The following is a 20,233-nucleotide window of genomic DNA, read 5'->3' as shown; positions in this document are numbered from 1 at the left end:
CAGAGTACGTCATGCAAAATGCTGGGCTGGGTGAAACACAAGCTGGAATCACGGTTGCTGGGAGAAATATCAATAACCTCAGATATGCAGATGACACCACCCTCATGGCAGAAAGCGAGGAAGTAAAGGGCTTCTTGATGAAAGTGAAAGAGGGGAGTGAAAAAGTTGGCTTAAAACTCAGCATTCAGAAAATTAAGATCATGGCTTCCGGTCCCGTCAATTCATGACAAATAGAGGGGGAAACAATGGAAACAGTGACAAACTTAATTTTTGGGGGCTCCAAAATCACTGCAGATGGTGACTGCAGCCATGAAATTAAAAGATGCTTGCTCCTTGGAAGAAAAGTTATGACTAACCTAGACAGCGTATTAAAAAGCAGAGACATTACTTTACCAACATTACTTTACTATCTAGTCAAAGCTCTGGTTTTTCCGTAGTCATGTATGGATGTGAGAGTTGGACTATAAAGAAAGCTGAGTGCAGAAGAATTGATGCTTTTGAACTGTGGTGTTGGAGAAGACTCTTAAGAGCCCCTTGGACTGCGAGGAGATCCAACCAGTCCATCCTAAAGGAAATCAGTCCTGAATATTCATTGGAAGAACTGATGCTGAAGCTGAAACTCCAGTACTTTGGCCACCTTATGTGAAGAGTTGACTCTTTGGAAAAGACTCTGATGCTGGGAGGGATTTGGGGCAGGAGGAGAAGGGGACAACAGAGGATGAGATGGCTGGATGGCATCACTGACTTGATGGACATTAGTTTGAGTAGGCTCTGGGAGTTGATGATAGACAGGGAAGCCTGGTGTGCAGCAGTCCATGGGGTCACAAAGAGTCAGACACAACTGAGCAAATGCTGAACTTGCCAAATACAGTGCCTAATAGTGGGTTCCTTGATAACATTTAGAACATAATATAGAATTTCATGAGAGTAGACTTGTGAAAGTATATACAAGGAAAAAAATAATTTTTTTTCTAATATTTTCAAATTGTTCTTTGGTTATTATGGAAGTGCTACCCTAGTCTTTAAGCTTAAGCTGATTAGAATGATGGCTTAATATTTTCAAATGCCTTTGGCATGAATTTCCTCCGTGTGTGTGTGTGTGTGTGTGTGTGTGTGTTTAGATGCCTTAAAGGTAAATTTCTAAAGCTGTTTGTGAAGCTAATATAGCAATAGATGGCCTCTGGTAGTTTGGTACAGGAATGGGTCATCTTGGGTTCCATAGTCATGTCAGACATTTTGCTCTTGCTTCAACGTGTAGGCACTTTGCTGGGTTCTGAGTGTTTAGATACAGAGAGAACACAGTACTGCCCATGGGGAGTTTTTAGTGTTTCAACCCAAGCCATCCTTTCAGTGTGGGTTGTTCTTGTACAAATAGAACTAGATGAGGAGTAGAGACATCTAACTTAACTATGGGATGTTAACTAGGGAAGGTTAGGGTTCAGTTCAGTTCAGTTGCTCAGTCGTGTCCGACTCTTTGCGACCCCATGAACTGCAGCACGCCAGGCCTCTCTGTCCATCACCAACTCCTGGAGTTCACTCAAACTCATGTCCATCGAGTCAGTGATGCCGTCCAGCCATCACATCCTCTGTTGTCCCCTTCTCCTTCTGCCCCCAATTCCTCCCAGCATCAGAGTGTTTTCCAGTGAGTCAACTCTTCGCATCAGGTGACCAAAGTACTGGAGTTTCAGCTTTAGCATCATTCCTTCCAAAGAACACCCAGGACTGATCTCCTTTAGAATGGACTGGTTGGATCTCTCAAGAGTTAGGGTTAGGGTTCAGCTAAGTTTGTTTTAGAGCTAGTAGGGAAAGGGTGTTGAAAGAGAGGAAAGATGTGAACAGTCATGAAGGAAAATTGTGTGTTCCAGGGACTGTGACTAGTTCATGTGGCTAGGCAGAGGACGTGTGAGGGTCGGGAGATAGAGAGAGAGTTGGGGAAAATGGTGGGAAAAGAAGCTCCAAAGGGAAGGCCATGATGAGATCACTGAGGGGAGCAGTGTTGTGATGACTGAAGGGGTTTAAATTTTATCTTGAAGACTTTGGGAGGCATTTAAGGATTTTAAGTAGGGACTTAATATGATTTGACTTTCATTTTAGAAATATTTATTGTGTTAGTGTGGATTGTAGACTGGAGGCTGAAGACAGATTAGAGTCAAGGAGGCCAGGGCCCTAGCCTAGAAGACATAGGAGAGGAAAAGCGTATATTTTCAAATGGATATGAAAAATGTATTGTTAACTGTAAAGCACAATATAGTTAACTCATCTCAATTTTTTCCTAAATTGAAAAATACGATTCTCAGGAAAAAAGATTATATTTAAAATTTCCTGGAGCTAGGGATTTAAAAAAATTCTATGAAAATTCTGGTACTTCCTTCTAATTGACATTTAAAATTGCATAGGTGAAAAAACTACAGGTGATGCTAAGGCAAGCAAATGATCAGTTAGAGAAGACGATGAAAGATAAACAGGAACTGGAAGACTTCATAAAGCAGAGCACTGAAGATTCCAGTCACCAGGTAAATGAGGGTTTTAGAATGTGACCCGTGGGAGATGACTGAGTTGTTTAAATGAGAGAGTTCTAAAAACAAAGTAATATTTTTTTCTTGCCCCGAAGATCTGACAGTTCTGTTATTTTCCATCAGATAAAAATATCTCAAACTGATCTTTCTCTGGTGTCTGTTTTACAGATTTAAGGAAAATAACTTTTGAAATAACTGATTAGTGAATAATCAGGAGGCTCTGGCTCCCTTTTCCCCTTTGATTTTTATTAGGTTTTTCTGCTGCATAAGAAACCTGCTGACAAAGATATTAGTTATCTTCTTGACTTTTTGAAAAAGTGTAGCATGCCTAGAAAACCCCCCAACCTTATATACAGATACACCAAACATACCTGAACTAATGTCTGTATAACCACCAAGATTGACTGATAGAAACCTAGCTGCTGCTGCTGCTGCTAAGTTGCTTCAGTCGTGTCCGACTCCGTGTGACCCCATAGACAGCAGCCCACCAGGCTCCGCTGTCCCTGGGATTCTCCAGGCAAGAACACTGGAGTGGGTTGCCATTTCCTTCTGCAAGAAACCTAGCTAGTACGTCAGAAACCCTCACTTCCCCCCTCTGCTTTCTGTTTTCTCCCCGGAAGTAAGTATAGCCCTAACTTAACACCGTTAGATCAGTTTTGTCTGCTTTTTTATTTTAACAAGTGAATTACATAGTTTGTATTCTTTTGTGTCTGTCTTTCTCCATTCAACATTGTGGCGTTCCTGGTTACAAATGTGTGGCAGTTGTTATTTTCATTGTTGTATAGTTGTACAGTTCATTATATGGTTATATTATAATTTATCCATCTTAATGTTGATTAGCCTTTGGGTTGTATACATTTCTGGGATATTATGAATAATTCTACTTTGAAATTTTTGTATAGGACTTTTTGCCCATGTTGCTGCTGCTGGGTATATGCCTAGGAGTGGAATGTCTGGGTCAAAATGTTCAAAATGTATGTCAACTTTTGGAGATAATAGTGCCAGAAAGTGGTTGTATGAGTTTATACTCTCCCCAGCAAATTCCTGTGGGTCCACAGTCTTGGCAGACTTTGTTTTGTTTTATTTTAACTATAGCTGTTTTGGTGGGTGTGTAATAGTATTTCATTGTGGCTTAGTTTGCATTTCTGTTATGACCATTGAGGTTATTTAGCATTTTTTGTGTCTGTTTGCCATTGGGATATTGTTGTGTGTGTGTGTGTGTATGTATGAAATTACTTCTCAAGTCTTTATTTTTTTTATTGGGTTGTTTCTCTCTCTCTCTCTCTTTTTTTTTTTCTCTCTCTTTTTTTTTTTTTTGCTTGTTCTTCTCTTAGGAATTCTTTACATGATCTTGTTAGAACCTTTGCTGATGTGTCCTGAATGTCTTCTACCTAGTACCTTATGTTTTTGTTATTTTAATGATGTCTTTTGAAGAAGTTTATTAACTTTAATATAGTTAAATTTATTGATCCTTCTCTTTATGATTTAGTGATTTTTATCATGATCCTGGGGTTATGAACATATTTTCATATATTTTGTAGAAGCTTCATCGTTTATAGCTACCTGCATTTATATCCAAAATCCATCTAGAAGTGAGTTTTATGTATAAGCTATATATAAGGGTAAATTTTTATACATTCTTTTTTTTCATTTGGATAGTCCATTCCTGTACCATTTAGTGAAAGATTACCTTTTTATCATTGCTCTGCAAGATCATCTTTGTAAGCTATCAAGTGAACATACATGTGTGGGTCAGTTTCAGGACTCTATTTTAATTAATTAATCTGTTCACCTGTTTTTGTGCCAGATTCTGTGATAGTCAGTTTTTCACTTTTTTTTAGTTTTTATTTCTCTACTAAGAACCATGTTTTCATTCATTTCAAGAATATTCACCTTTACTCTAGGCAGCATAGTTACAATCGCTACTTCAAAATCTTTGATAATTCCAATCTAGGTTGTCATGGGGTTGGCATATGTTGATTTTCTTTCCTGTTGAGAATTGGCCACATTTTCCTGATTCTTTCTATGTCAAGTACTTTTAGATTGATCTTGGAGACTATGAATGTTTTTTTTGTGAGACTGAGTTCTGTTATCCAGATTAGGTTCAGTTCATAAGTTCTGTCTTGCCTAGTGTAGTAGGTAGTTCTAATGTCAGTTCATTGTTGAAAGCCTTTGCCGTGCTTCTCTGACTGTGTCCCTGTGTGTATATAGCTCAGGGGTGAGTGTGAGACTTGTGCTGGTTCACGCACAGAATTAGGGCATCCTCTTCTAGCTTTCTCTCTCAATACCACTCTACTCTTCAGCTCACAGGGACCCTGTCCTGGCCCTGTGGTCAGAAAGACAGTTGTTTATCCTGTGCTGCTGCATCTCTTGTTGCTTTACAGTTGGAGCCGCTCTCAGATTCATGCTGGCAAGAAAATAGGAAAAAACCCCAAATAAGCAGTAAACTGCTGTATAAATTGTTCTCATCTGCTTTTGTTTAGTTTTTAGAGTCCTCAGGTAGTTGCTTTTTGTATTTTACCCAGAAATTTTTGGGTGTAATCAGGGGAGAGAATGGCCTTGGTGGGCTTAGTCCCTCTTGGACAGTGCCAGAAGTCCATTCTCTTATATTTTTGTTTATTAGACGTATCTTTTTCTTCCACCTTCATTCAGGAAGGATACTCTGGCCAGGTGTAGAATTCTGAGTACTTACGTTGTTTTCTTTCAGCACTTTGAAGTTATTATTCCATTGCTTCTGGCTTCCGTGTTTCTGATGAGAAGTCAGCTATCAGTCTTATTATTGCTCCTTTGAAGGAAAAATGTCATTTTTTCCCTAGCTCTTTTTAAAAATGTTCTTTTGTCTTTTGTTAACAATTGTACTCTACTATATACCTCAGTGTATTTTTCTTCATATTTCTGCTGTTTGGAGTTCACAGGGTATCTTGGGTCTCTGAACCAGTGTTCTCACATCATAATTGGAATTTTCTCAACCATATGTCTCTTTAAAAATTTGTTTTTTATTGATACAGTAAAGTGCATAACTCTCAAGTGTACAATTTGGTGAGCTTTATTTTGTGGACAGTTTTACCAGGTAATAAATTATCGTCTGCATCAAGATATAGACCACTTTTAATACCTTTATGTTCTTTACTAATAAGTAAATACCCTACCTGCTGTATTTAGAGGTGGCCAGTATTCTAGCTTTTAACACTATGTTTTTAGTATTGCTTGTTCTTGGACTTCATGTGAATGGAATCATATGGTGTGTAGCCTTTAGGATCCAGTCTGTTTGGTCATTGTGTCTGTGAGACTTATCCATACTGTTCTGTATATCAATGGTTAGGTTTTTTAATGCTGTGTATATTCTATAACATGATTATAGCATAGTTCATTTATCCATTCTACAGTTGAGAGATATTTGGATTGTTTCTGGTTTTTGACTATTGTGAGTGAACATACTTTCTAACATTCTTGTACATGTCTTTTAGTGGACATGTGGACTTATTTCTCTTGAGTATGCGTAGGTGTGAAATTATGGAGTTTTTGCATAGGTTAATTTTAACTCTACCATTTATTTCCATTGACTGTTACGATCTTCAAATATTTTTTGTATGTTAGACGTTAGCATTGCATCTACATGGCTTCTTTAATCTTCTTTATTTCCCATCATTTTTGTCTTTATTATCGTCAGATCACTGATTTTCTCTTCCAGTAGGTCTAATCTAAATTTATTCATTGAATTTTTAATAATTTGGATAATTGCTTTCTTTAGTTTATTATTTCCATTTGGTTGTTTTTATTGTTTCCATTAAATCTCTGGTGGGGCTAAATTTCTAAACAGATCAAATACAGCTATTTTAAAGTCTGCTTTTAATAACATGTGGATTCATTGTAGATGTGTTTCTGTTTTGTTTTCTATCATTTCCTTTTGTTTTTTTTATCATAGTCTTTTCTTGTGCATTCTTACTTGAGTGCTAGACATTATATATGAAAATTGTTGAAATGAAATAATTTTTCTTAGAGGCAGACAACTAGTTGTGGGTCACCAATAATCCAGTCATGGATCACCTTAATTTGTTTACAGGAATTGAGATTATATGAAGTTGTGAAGGTTGATTGTTTTAAATTCTTTCCTTATACTCTTGGGTATGTCCCTTTGGGGACCCAATCCAAAGTGCAGGGTGTTACCAGGGATTCCTGTGTAGTGGGTCTTGGACTCTTTTAACTTTTGCCCCTCTTCCTGAGGCTCTGAGACACTCTGCTCTGTTTCTCAGTGTCGCATCTGTTATTTTTGGAATTGGCACGTGCTTCTGGAGAAGAGCTGTTGCAGAGGCTGCATCCAGTTCTCCAAGTGTCCTCATTCTGGTCCTCGGCTCTGTGATTATTTTTTGCCTTATTTTTGTCTGGTTTTCTTAATTCTCAACAGGAAGGTTGGTTCACACTACATATTTTGCTACTACTGGAGACAGAATTCTGAAACTAATCATTTTTAAAATGTCTAACCAAATTTATTTTTATTTTACCAGTCTTATATACAAGTCATCAACTTGTACATAAACCCCTCATCGGGAACATTAAACTAATTTAGGGGAGTTTCTCATGTATCTCTTCTCTTAAGTACATCATCTTGGAAGACTGCAGCTAGTTCAGAGAAGATTTGTTTATCCTTTAAACTGTGTGGGTTTTTGTGTGTGTGTGGACAGTTTCAAATTTTTTTTGATTTTTAATTAACTCTTTTAAGAATAATATTTATAACTGGGTCACATGGATTAATATCTGTGTCTGGAGACCATATAATGCGTTGTCCATGTATGGCAGTGGGTGACCCCCGGGGAGTTTTGGTACTGCCGTGTGTCATCTGAAAGGCTGAGATGTTTGTACACAGTGGGTAGATGAGTGGTGTTTTATGAACTACTAAAAAAATCAATTCTGGACATTAAGCAGGAGATGGTAGAGTTAGTTTCAGAATAGCCAGATTCCTAATAGCCATGTTTTCTGTGTATGATTTTTTTTTTTTCTTTCAAGATCTCTGCACTTGTCCTAAGAGCCCAAGCATCGGAAATCTTACTTGAAGAGTTACAGCAGGGGTTTTCCCAGGCAAAGAGGGATGTTCAGGAACAGATGGTAAGTTAACAGTTAAATAAACATTAACTATGGTAAATATTTTGAGTAAACTCTAAGAGATCATGGAGGACAGAGGAGCCTGGCATGCTGCAGTCCATGGGGTCTCAAAGAGTAGGACATGACGTAGGTGACTTAACAACAACATATTAAGTGCATTCTATCTTGAAATAATCTTTGATATGACTTTATCTTCCTGGCCAAAGTGGTTCCTGTTATGTTTTTCAGAGCCTACAGAACATTAGTAATGAACAAGATTATGTAAAGAGATTATTCTTTTTTAAAACTTACCTCTTGATTAAAAAAAATGATCACATTTAACTTACTTTTCTTTGATTTGAGAAATCTAAACAAAATAAACTATGGGCCAGCATTTAATTTTCAGTTATGAATACAAGTTAAATGTTAACCTCTAAAAGCCCTAGGAGAGGTACAGCTTTTGAGCAGCTACTGCACTTTTCCTGGACAGCTGACTTATTAAAAAAAAGAAAAAAGCCTCAGTAATTTCATAGGCATTATGATATGATAAAAGTGCATCGTAATTGCTACAGTAATGGAGAACTTCTAGAAGGCTGTCAGTTTTGAGAGGAATAGGAACAGATAGCTTCCCAAACAAGAACTGCCTGGAACCTCTGCAGAATTGTTCTCCAGCTTTGGGCCTCCTCATCCCCAGGCAGGCTCCATTTGCCTTTTCTTCCATTTTCTCAGAGTTGGAGCCCTGCATCTGACGGCCCTTTGTAAATTACACCAGTGCTGGTCCTGCTGGAGTGATCCTGCAGAGTTGCCTCTTGTCCATCTCCTCCAGGGATGACAGGAAAACACACAGACCCTAGATTGTATGGTAATTGTTTGTTTTTGAGGGGCATTGGGTCAGTATATGAATGGCCTTGAGCTGACCCTTGAATACCAGCCCTGGTCTTTTGAGGAACATCTCATTCTCAACATTGACTGGAGAGTTTCATGTCTTTTCATTAATTAGAGACTATGAAATAATAATCTGACCTCAAAAACAGTTAAATGCTGGCAAAGTTTCATTACTCAGTTTCTCCTCTTCAGAGAAGAGTAGCTACGGTAATGGTTGGAATCTTGATATCTCCCACTGTTTTGAAAATTTTCAAACTAAGAGATGTTTATGTTTATGGAATGAACACTCATAAGATCTTCACTTAGGCTTACCAGTTAATATTTTGCCACATTTTGTGTGCTTCCAGTTGTTACTCAGTCTCTTTCATATATATGTATGTTATATAATGTACATGTGTATTTGTTTTTTTTTTTTCTGAGCCATTTGAAAGTAAGTTGTAGACATCATGACACTCCTAAATGTCTCAGTATGTGTCTCCAAAGAACAAAGAAGTTGTTCTACGTAATCACAATACTGTTATTATGTGCTTAAAATGTAACTATTGTTCCCCAAAGCCCTTGATTGTTTTAGTGCTCCTTTTACTTTTTGATCAAGGAACCAAAGATCACATATTGTTACTTTGTTGTCATGTCACTTTATTCTTTTAATCTAGAATAGTCACCCACTTCTTTTTTTTCCTTTGGCATTTACAACATTAACATTGTTAATAAGAGTCCAGACCATTTGCCTTGTAGAGTGTATTTGATTATTTCCACATGGTCAGACAGTTTGGAAAGAATACTACATGGATGAAATGATTCAGTGGAAAGTTCATAACAAGAGGCATGTAATGATGGGTGGTTCCGTTGTTGGTGACATTAAGTTCCATCACTTGGTTAAGATGGGGACACAGTAGTTTTAGAGTGATTACATTAATATTGCTACCAACAGCAAACCTATTAAGTGAAGTTCAGCATTTCTTTGTTGGCCCTCCATATCCATTGGGTCCGCATACGTGGATGCAGAGGGCTGGCTGTAAGTGAGTTGAGTATCTCACATTTGGTATGGGAGCATGTCTTGGAATCAATACTCTGTGGATACCAAAGAACAACTGTAGTTCTTTTTACTCTGAGAATGTATCCCAGGTGAGGATTTATAGTCTGGGTGTTGTGTTTAAAAATTACTTGAATTGGTTTTTCTTTCTATGGTTGTGTTATCAGTTTGAATACAGTTCAGTTTAGTTGCTCAGTCGTGTCCAACTCTTTGCAATCCCATGAACTGCAGCACGCCAGGCCTCCCTGTCCATTACCAATTCCCGGAGTCCACCCAAACCCATGTCCATTGTGTCGGTGATGCCATCCAGCCATCTCATCCTCTGTCGTCCCCTTCTCCTCCTGCTCTCAATCTTTCCCAGCGTCTTTTCAAATGAGTCAGCTCTTCGCATCAGGTGGCCAAAGTACTGGACTTTCAGCTTCAACATCAGTCCTTCCAATGAACACCCAGGACTGATTTCCTTTAGGATGGACTGGTTGGATCTCCTTGCAGGCCAAGGGACTCTCAAGAGTCTTCTCCAACACCACAGTTCAAAAGCATCACTTCTTTGGTGCTCAGCTTTGTTTACAGTCCAACTCTCACATCCATACATGACCACTGGAAAAACCATAGCCTTGGCTAGACAGACCTTTGTTGACAAACTAATGTCTCTGCTTTTTAATATGCTGTCTAGGTTCGTCATAACTGTCCTTCCAAGGAGTAAGCGTCTTTTAATTTCATGGCTGCAGTCACCATCTGCAGTGATTCTGGAGCCCAGGAAAATAAAGTCAGCCACTGTTTCCACTGTTTCCCCATCTATTTCCCATGAAGTGATGGGACCGGATGCCATGATCTTCGTTTTCTGAATGTTGAGCTTTAAGCCAATTTTTTCACTCTCCTTTTTCACTTTCATCAAGAGGCTTTTTAGTTCCTCTTCACTTTCTGCCATAGGGTGGTGTCATCTGCATATCTGAGGTTATTGATATTTCTCCCAGCAATCTTGATTCCAGCTTGTGCTTCTTCCAGCTCAGCGTTTCTCATGATGTACTCTGCATAGAAGTTAAACAAGCAGAGTGACAATACACAGCCTTGATGTACTCCTTTACCTATTTGGAACCAGTCTATTGAATATAAACACAAGCAAATGGAGCTGTGTATTACATTTTTGATTTTCTTCTTTTTTGATTTACTCTTTTGTTTTCTGAACAAGCAACATGGTTCATAAATCAGAACCATAAGCATATGTAACCACTTAGAAATTTCACTGCCATTCCCTCATCCTTTCACTCAGTTCCCACCCACTCCTATCCATGATATTTTACAAGTATTCTTGGTTTATCTTTGTTTTCCTCGTTATAGTAATAAACAAATATAAACATATTCTCTTTTTCCCTTCTTTCATATCCAAAAGGTAGTAGAGTGCTAATGTTTTGTTGGGTTGAAATTAAGCATAAGGCAGCATTCTGGTCTGAAATAAATAAGAGCTGGTAGAATTAACCAAAACTTTTACATGACCTTGCCTTCCTACCAGCAGCCTGGTTGTCCTTCAGGATGCAGTGGTCACCTTCTGTGGGAAATCTTCTTGAATCCTCTCTGCTAATTAGATGCCCTTTGTCCCTTTATCACTGCGGTACCCTTGTCTGTTACAGCACCTGAAGTATGGTTGGGTGATTCTGGGTTTACTTGTCTTTCCCTCCACTGCACCATGAGCTTCTCTAGGGCAGTCTGTTGGTTATCCCTGTTTCCCATAGGCAGTAAAACGCTTGGTTAGAATAGTAGCTGCTAAACAAATGTTGAAGGTAGAGTAATCTTGTTAAGTGTATGTTTTAAGTTCAATGGTTAGTATTAAAAATTATCAGAAATACTTTTACAGAATTGTATCTGCAGTTGTATCTGCAATTGTATGTTATACTCAAATTAGCTGACTGACTTTTATATTGATATAAATTCACAGGAAATACCTAAAATTGTTTTATACGTCAGCCAGCAGAAAAAGTAAGAACACGTTCCATTTTAAGAATGAGCTCCTCAAATGCCCTGTATTTCCTAATATTTGGGGTCCTTGGGCCACTCACTGTGGTCCTGAGCTTGAACACGTATGTGTGTAATGAAAGATGAAGTCACTGCTTTCTGTTTCTCCCTACTTCCTGTGGGATGCCATGCTGTGAGGATAGGAGTTGTCTTGGAATATGCACTGTGTTTGATACAAGTCTCAATTATGTAAACCTCTTCCATTGAGCTAGAGATGCTGGTCCTAGGGATGTGGGGGAAGAAATTCATTACCTTCAAGCCTTTGGTAGAAACAGTGGAGAATGAACTCAGGTACTTGCTTCATTTCCTATCCCCTTGAATATATGTAATGGCTGTAAGTCAGTAAATCTCTGATCTACTTTCTGTGAGTCTTACAGAGCTTTGTCATGTACCCTCCATCCTCAGCCCTTATTTCGTTTGACCTTTGTTTTTCACTGGTGCAGTTATCAGCAGACAAGATTTACCTTTCTGGCTGTGATTAGTGTCTGTTTCTATTTTAGGCAGTGCTGATGCAGTCACGGGAACAGGTTTCAGAAGAACTGGTGAGGTTACAGAAAGATAATGACAGTCTTCAGGGAAAGCATAGCTTGCATGTGTCATTACAACAAGCAGAAGACTTCATTCTCCCAGACACTATGGAGGTAACTTGTTTTCTATATGATCAAAAATGTAAACACCTACATTTTCTGAAATGTCTAAAATTCTTCTTTTTAAAAAAGTTTACAAATAAATGCTAGAGAGGGTGTGGAGAAAAGGAAACCCTTCTGCACTATTGGTGGGAATGTAAGTTGGTTCAGCCACTGTGGAGAACAGTATGCAGGTTCCTCAGAAAACTAAAAATTGAGTTTTCACATGATCCAGCAATTTCACTCTTGGGCATATATTTGGACAAAACTGTGATTTAAAAAGATACATGCACCCCTATGTTCAAAACAATGCTATTCACAATAGCCAAGACGTGGGAACTACCCAAATGTCCACCTACCGATGAATGGATAAAGTCGATGTGGTACATAATATACAATGGAAAATAGCCATAAAAAAGAACAAAATAATGCCATTTGCAGCCACATGGATGCAACTGGAAATGTGGCCAAAAAAAAAAAAACCAGATTTTACTGAGATATAATTCACTTACCAAATAATTTACCTGTTAAAAGTGTACAATTCAATGTTTTAAAATATATTCTCAGATGTGTAGCCATCACCACAGTCATTTTTAGTACATATTCATAACCTCAAAGAGAATCCCCTTACCTTTTATTCAACCCTTCCTCCCCAAGCCTTAAGCAACAACTGATCTACTTTCGTCTATAGATTGTCCTTTCTTTCATATGAATGGAATCATATAATTTGTGGTCTTTTGTGTCTGGCTTCTTTGATATATCTTTTTGTTTTCAAGGTTCATTAATGTCATATAACATGTTACCAGTATTTCATTCATTTTTATGACCAAATAATACTCTACTATATGGCTGTTTTGTTTATCCCTTTGTCTACTAATGGACATTTGGGTTGTTTCCACTTTGGACTATGAATATGTTGCCATAAACATTCATGTATAGGTTTTGGTGTGGACATATGTTTTCATTTCTTTTGGGTTTAAACCTAGGAGTGGATCTTCTGGGTCATTTCTCCACATTCTCACTAATAATCATTGTTATCTCGCTTTGTGATTATCACCATCCTGGAGGGTGTGAAATGGTGTCTCATTGTAGTTTTGATTTCCATTTCCCTAATTTGCATTTCCCTAATGGTTATTGAGCATCTTTTCATATGTTTATTGGGCATTTTTATATCTTCCTTGGAGAAATACCTGTTTTAAGATCCTTTGCTTACTCTAAAATTGGGTTGTTTGCCTTTTATTTTTTTGAGTTATAAGAATTCTTTATAAATTCTAGATATAAGTACCTTATCAGGTAAATAAAATGAGTTACAAGTGTTTTCTCCCATTTTATGGATTGTCTTTTTCATTTTCTTGATGGTGTCCTTTGAAACATAAAAGTTTTTAATTTTGATAAAGTCCAGTTTATCTCTCCTTTTCTTCTGTTGGCTTATGCTTTCAATGCTGTATCTAAGAATCCTTTGCCAAATTGAAGGTCTCTATTATTCTTGCAGGATAATTGAGAATGCACCAGAAATGAAATACTTGAAGGGGGTCTCCATGCTGGCTCCTTGTGATGTTAGGTTTTCTATATAGCACTTAGGATACAGCACACTCCTTCTTTCTTCTGGTAACTTTTATAACACTTGATCACTTCCATTCTTTTGTGGTTGTGTGAATCAGGGCTGCGAGGCCTGAAGTTTCTTGAGACATTCATAACTATCTCAACTTTTTCCAGCCTTTATATTCATGTTTAAAAATCTTTCAATATATGAAAAATATCATCTTGGGCTAAACCCAAGTAAACATAAATCAAATAGGCAAAGATGAGATTTCATAAAGCAACTCTCAAAATAGAAAAATATTTCTTGTAATATCTTTTGGTCTTTTTTTTTTTAAGAAATTTATAATTGTTAAATTTTAAAAAGTCAGACATTACAGAGATTTATAGCTTTGTAAGTAACAATGTTTCCTAATCCTGCCCTATAGATTCATCCCCTACTGTTTGGACCTCATTCTGTTCTCCTGTATAGATGTTAACAAGACTTATATTTTGTTCTTATTTACTTATTTACACAGGCTCCATTGCCTGCCCTTCCTTTTAGCTCCTTGCTGTCTCCCTCTCCTTTCCCTGCCCTCCCCCAACCTGTGGTCTCAGCTCAGGTTACTGACACTCTGAAGAGCTCTCGATCCTTTCTGAACTGGTGACTGATATCATCAGGGAGAAAGTTTTGAGGACCTGTCTACTTTTGCTGTCAGTATTCCACTTTCCTTGTCAAACTTTTCTCTTGGCAGGAAAGATTCCTCTCTTCCATGTTCTATAGAGACTTTTAATACCTAGATTTTTAAGAAATGCCAAGAATCCTTGAAGGTTATAACCATTCTAGCCTGTAAAGCTTGATTCTTTAATAAATCTTAATGAAATTTTTCTTGATACAGATTTTCAATTACTTTTTTTCCTGCTGTTCTTTTATTATTTATATATTTATATATTTAATTATTTTATTTTATATTTATTATTTATATACATTTGGTAGTTATCTAAGAAGCCCAGTTTTTACTGTAGGTTGCTTTAGGATATAATTGGGAGGGTTTTTAGAAGAAGACAACTACAATTTAGGGAAAAAGTAAAATAAGACTTAAACTGAATTTATTACAGAAAATTTATTACACCTTAGAAAGCCTCTCATTGCATACTTGCCTCAGACCTAACAGTACTTTGCCTTTGTGGTAGATGTTCAACAAGTGTTTATTTGAATGAACAAATAAATAAGTATATTTTGTCATTTTGGAGTTTACACTTGTTACTGAGTTTCAGTCTTTTTGGTCCTCATTCACTAACTCCTCTCAAATTTAAGCAGATAATAGTGGAAGTGTCTAAGCTATTCATAGTGAACCCCACATTGTAAATCATCCAACATTTTAATTTTTACATTTATGAAACAGTTTTGAGGGAAAAATATGTAGTTCACAATATACATTTTTTGCTTGGCAATGTTATCTTATTTCTATAACATACTGAATATTAACATGGCATGACACCTGCCTCTTGAAGCCCATAATGGGTTGGGTTCAAAGTCCTAAGTTTTGAATTAAAATAATATCTGAAGTTCTGGTTGCAGAAAATCTTTAGCTTTTTTTGTTTATTTTCTTTCACCCTTAAAAACCCAATAACTATTTGTTTCTTGGATCCAGGCACTCCGGGAGTTGGTATTAAAATACCGTGAGAATATCGTTAATGTGCGGACAGCAGCGGATCACATGGAAGAGAAGCTGAAGGCTGAAATACTTTTCCTGAAAGAGCAGATTCAAGCAGAACAGTGTTTAAAAGAAAACCTTGAAGAAACTCTGCAGCTAGAAATAGAAAACTGCAAAGAAGAAATAGGTGAAGATAAAAGTGATGTAGTTTAGAATTGGAGGCACTAAATAAAACTTTTCTCTGGTTATAAGAAGTAGTACATAGTCTTGGAATGTAGAAAACAAAAAGTATAGGAAGGAACTAAGTAAGGACTCAATCCCTTTTCCCACATGTTCTGATATAGCCCCTGATAAGGAGTTTAAAAAAAAACAAACCCAAACTCATCTTTTTAGGAGCTCTGGTGGCCTCTCTGGCAGTTACTAAATAGACAGGGAACTCAGGACTTGAACCCAGACACTGGAGCTTGTGAGACGATAGGTGGCAGTTCCTTCAGAACTTAGAAGTGTTAACAGACTTCTGCCAGGGTTACCCCGCCCCACCCCACCACATCGTGAAGTGTCGGTATTTGAGGCAGAGATAGTTTATGCCATGGTGTTCATTTGTGTGCGCTCTGACTTTGACATGAGCTTGAATGTTACGCTGATTGGTTGGGGATAACTGTGAGAAGAGGATGTTGGTCCCCCACCACCACCCTACTGACTGTGTTCAGTACATTTGACTCGTTTTGTTGTGAGATTGAGCTGTGGTACAAAAGGGCATTTTAAGATTTAAATGCAAAATAATCAGTAAATGCTAACATGTCTCCTTTTTTCCTCCTAGCTTCCATCTCTAGCCTAAAAGCTGAATTAGAAAGAATAAAAGTAGAAAAAGGACAGGTGAGTTTCACAAGTTTCAAATTGATTCTGTCAGCAGCTAGTAGGTATTTATTGAGTCCTACTGTGTTAGACTTAAGGTATAAAGTATAGTTAGAACATAGTCCCTGCCTTCAAGGAACACCCAGGAAAAGTATAGTAGAATATGATGGAATATAGTGGCTGATGACAGTAGAGACCATTTGGTGAGAGCCTGCTCTGTGTTGGCAGGAAGAGATACAGGGAAGACTGAGATGTGACTTAGTCTGGAGCTTCCACTGCGGTGGGAAGACAGGCAAGGCATGGTCTTTTCTTTAAAGGATATTTATTTGGCTGGTTTAAGTGACTGCGCTGGGTCTTAGTTGTGGCATGTGAGATCTAATTCCCTGAACAGGGATCGATCCTTGGCCCCCTGTATTGGGAGCATGGAGTCTTAGCTACTGGACCACCCAAGGCATGGTCTTGACATGATACATACTTAAAGCTACCATGGAAATATGTATGAAGTCTGTTACAAACAGGAGGTGATGTTTTCCACCTGGCTTAGTCTCTGTCTCTTAGACATCATGAACACCTTTTGGTAAATGACCCCATTCAGCTCATTGGCCTCATAATTCCTTGAGTCAGTGACCTTTACCTCCACCCAGCCCTTCCTTCCCACACTCCTGCCTGCACCTTGCCCCACTTCTGAAGTCTCACTTCAGGCTCATATCTCCTGACCCCAGTCTACCATCTTTCTAGCCCTTTATCCTATAGGTTTGTCTGAGAACCTCATTCAGACATTCAGTTCCTTGAACTTTTCCTTTTCTTCTGGTTTTAGCAGCTTCCTCATGACTTTGCTTTCTTTGCTTCTAAGTGGCATCTGACAGGGCTTGTCTCTTTAGCTAGTCTCCCCCAGGGCCTGCAAGCCCCCTCGTACCTTGTCCTTCTGCTGACCTTACTCGCTATGCCCAACCCCGGGCTAATCCTGGTGTCCACCTTCTCTGGCTCTTGGACCACTGGAAGGAGTAACATGCCTGCTCCTGGTGCCATGTGTTGCTCAGTAGCTTTTCGTCTGTTCTTAGTTGTTCCCTTCTGTTCCCTGCAGTGGCTGTTCAGTCACCACTCACCTCACCTCATGATGGCCTTGTACCCCTATCATAAGCAGGACCATCTTCAGCTCTTGCCTCCGCAGTAACATGTTTGCCTTTTTCCTCCCAGTCTTCTCTTTTCTTGCATCATAAAGGGTGATGACCTGATTCTGACCAGTCTTCTGTCACTGCACATGTGCTTTGACTGAACCACTCACGTCTTTTCCTGGCATCTTCGCTATCTTCCTTTTACTGTGGGCCTTGAACTTCTATGTGTTAATTGGTTTTTTCCATTTTGCATAACCATGCTCAGATGCCTCCTAGTAAAGAGGGGAGAAGTTTCTCTTTGAATTGCACTTCTTTCTCCAGCTACCAATCTTTCTTCTTCCTTTTATGCCCAGAGTTCTTGAAAGAGTCATCTCCACTACCTGACCTCCCAGTCATTCCTCCACCCCCTGCCATCTGGCTTCGGCCCCCCTGTGCTGTCAAGGTTGTGCTGGCAGGAGTCACCAGTGTCCCAGTGTGTCTGTCTGTCCCACTCCCACTGTTTGGATTGACGTCAGTGCTCACCTGACTCATCGTAACAGCCTAACTTCTTTCCCTGACTCCAAAATGTATCCATTTCCAATTCATTTTTGTATTGAAACCAAGGTGATCTTTAAAGATTATAAACTTGACTGTGAGCCAGTCGGGTTTAAAACCCTTCAGTAGTTCCCTTAGCCCAGTTGGGCTCCCCAGCCTCACCACTGCCTCTTGGGCCTCAGCCTCCAGGGCCAGCACCCTGTGCTGTGAGGTAGCAAGAACTCAGCTCAGTTTCTTAACTCATTATTTTTATGTGTCAACTCCCTCCTTTTGGAGTCTCTCTCCACCTTCTCCCCTTTACAACCCCTTTAAGGGTCAGATGTCATCTCTTCAGGGAAGCCCTTGCCAACTTTTCTGGCAGAGTTCAGTGCTTCTTCATCCATGGTCATATGCCACAGTTAAGTTACACGTCTGTCTGTCCTGCAGCACATAGGAGGTACCTAATAAACGTTTAATAAAAGAAACAATAGGTCTTGAAGAATAGATTGAAAATCCACAGATATCAGAGGGTAAGGAGAAGATTCCAAGCACAGCCAGTATCCAAGGCCTAGGAAGACGAGCACTGGGTGCAGTTCTTCAGGCTGCGGGCTCCTCTGGCAGGCGTGCTGTCACCTGCAGGGAGCTTCTGTGTTTCAGCTTTTTCCTTCTTAATTTTACAGTTGGAGTCCACATTGAGAGAGAAGTCTCAACAGCTTGAGAGTCTTCAGGAGATGAAAATGACATTGGAAGAACAGCTGAAGAAAGAAACTGCTGCTAAGGTGAAACATTGTTGTTGGTAGTTTCCTTAAAAAACAAACAAACAGGGACTTCCTGGTGGTTCAGTGGCTAAGACTGTGCTCCCAATGCAGGGGGTCCAGGTTCGATGTCTGGTCAGGGATCTAGATCCGACCTGCCACAGCTAGGAGTTTGCATGCCACAGCTAAGACCTGGCCCAGCCTAATAAATAAATAATGTTTTAAAAACCCACAGCAATGTAAAGGATGTAGGAGCACATCTTCCCTGTTTAAAAAAAAGCCCTGCTCCTTTGATAGAGTCCCCTTCTGAGAGCTGGTGATTCTCCGCTTCAGGGAGAAAATGGATTTCTCTCTTCAGAGCTGGGTTAGGTCTCTGCACACTGCCAGCTTTGCGGGTCTCTGTCACAGACCCCGCTGTCTGAAGGCCATGAACCAGACTTGGCACCATTGAAGCCAGAGACACTGCTCTGGAAGTGCCATTCCATTTGATTGATTTTATCCAATGGTGCACTGAATCGTATTTGCTGCCCACATTCTGATTAGTCCTGTTAGAATAAAAGTGCATGTGGCTAATTGTGGGGGAAGTTTGCTTTCAGGGGGGCTGTGGTCTGACCTTTAAATGTAAAAATATTATTTTTTGATAGTCCTTTGATTTTAGAAAGGCTCACACGCACGGGTCCTGATGGAGTTTCTGTCAGGAAGACTGGAGATAGCAGGGCTGCCTAAGGCTGACTCAGAGGATTTTCCTGGCAGATGCTTAACTGTCGTGATTATCAGAGAAAAGCCCTAAAGTTTCTCTCCCTGTTGCTATGATAGCTGTTGATCTTAACAGCAGCTAATTTTTGATGATTAATCATTATCAGTGGGCTGCTGGGGGTGAGAGCTGGGGCCTGCACTTTCATTTTAATTTGGCTCTAATACTTGATTCACTTTAGGATCTAGAGCAGGTAGTTTAAGCAGCTTGCACCCTTGCCTTGTGAAGACAGAAATAAAGGGAGACTAACACCATCTTACAGAGAAGGCAATGGCACCCCACTCCAGTACCCTTGCCTGGAAAATCCCATGGATGGAGGAGCCTGGTAGGCCGCAGTCCATGGGGTCACTAAGAGTCGGACACGACTGAGCGACTTCACTTTGACTTTTCCCTTTCATGCATTGGAGAAGGAAATGGCAACCCACTCCAGTGTTCTTGCCTGGAGAATCCCAGCGATGGGGGAGCCTGGTGGGCTGCCGTCTATGGGGTCGCACAGAGAAGGACACGACTGAAGCGACTTAGCAGCAGCAGCAGCAACACCATCTTAAAGGGTTACAGGCACCATTTTTTCTCTCTTGCAGTAGGAAACAAGAGCTGCCCGGGTTCCCTGAGTGACTCATCTGTGGCTTTCCAGCATTAATCCTCATTCAAAACTTGTATTTTTTAGGTTACTGTCGAACAACTAATGTTTGAAGAGAAGAACAAAGCTCAGAGGTTGCAGACTGAACTAGACGTCAGTGAACAAGTGCAGAGAGATTTCGTAAAGCTTTCTCAGACCCTTCAGGTGAGGCATTTGGGAAACCCCTAGATGGAACACCGAGGAGGCACTTTCGGGGTTCTTGGCGTCCAGGAGAATTTTCTAATCCCTGACTCAACCTCTGACAAAACTTAGACTAGAGACTATGGCTGCCCCTGC

The 20,233-nt window shown here is 39.4% G+C and overlaps 1 protein-coding gene across 3 annotated transcripts in view; it reads left to right on the top strand.

Annotated features, from left to right (window-relative positions):
- RABEP1 (rabaptin, RAB GTPase binding effector protein 1) overlaps positions 1 to 20,233 on the top strand; it is a 96,816-nt gene that overhangs the window by 73,150 nt on the left and 3,433 nt on the right. For all 3 annotated transcript variants that reach the window (XM_070772895.1, XM_070772896.1, XM_070772894.1), the window contains 7 exons: positions 2,397 to 2,513; positions 7,521 to 7,619; positions 12,024 to 12,164; positions 15,323 to 15,512; positions 16,146 to 16,201; positions 18,489 to 18,587; positions 19,985 to 20,101. In XM_070772895.1, the coding sequence (XP_070628996.1) occupies positions 2,397 to 2,513; positions 7,521 to 7,619; positions 12,024 to 12,164; positions 15,323 to 15,512; positions 16,146 to 16,201; positions 18,489 to 18,587; positions 19,985 to 20,101 (819 nt within the window). The remainder of the gene's footprint in view (positions 1 to 2,396; positions 2,514 to 7,520; positions 7,620 to 12,023; positions 12,165 to 15,322; positions 15,513 to 16,145; positions 16,202 to 18,488; positions 18,588 to 19,984; positions 20,102 to 20,233) is intronic.

The sequence above is a fragment of the Bos indicus genome, chromosome 19, assembly GCF_029378745.1.
Source record: "Bos indicus isolate NIAB-ARS_2022 breed Sahiwal x Tharparkar chromosome 19, NIAB-ARS_B.indTharparkar_mat_pri_1.0, whole genome shotgun sequence".
NCBI lineage: Eukaryota > Metazoa > Chordata > Mammalia > Artiodactyla > Bovidae > Bos > Bos indicus.
Note: the sequence above shows the minus strand (reverse complement) of the source record. Positions and strands in the feature narration are given on the sequence as shown.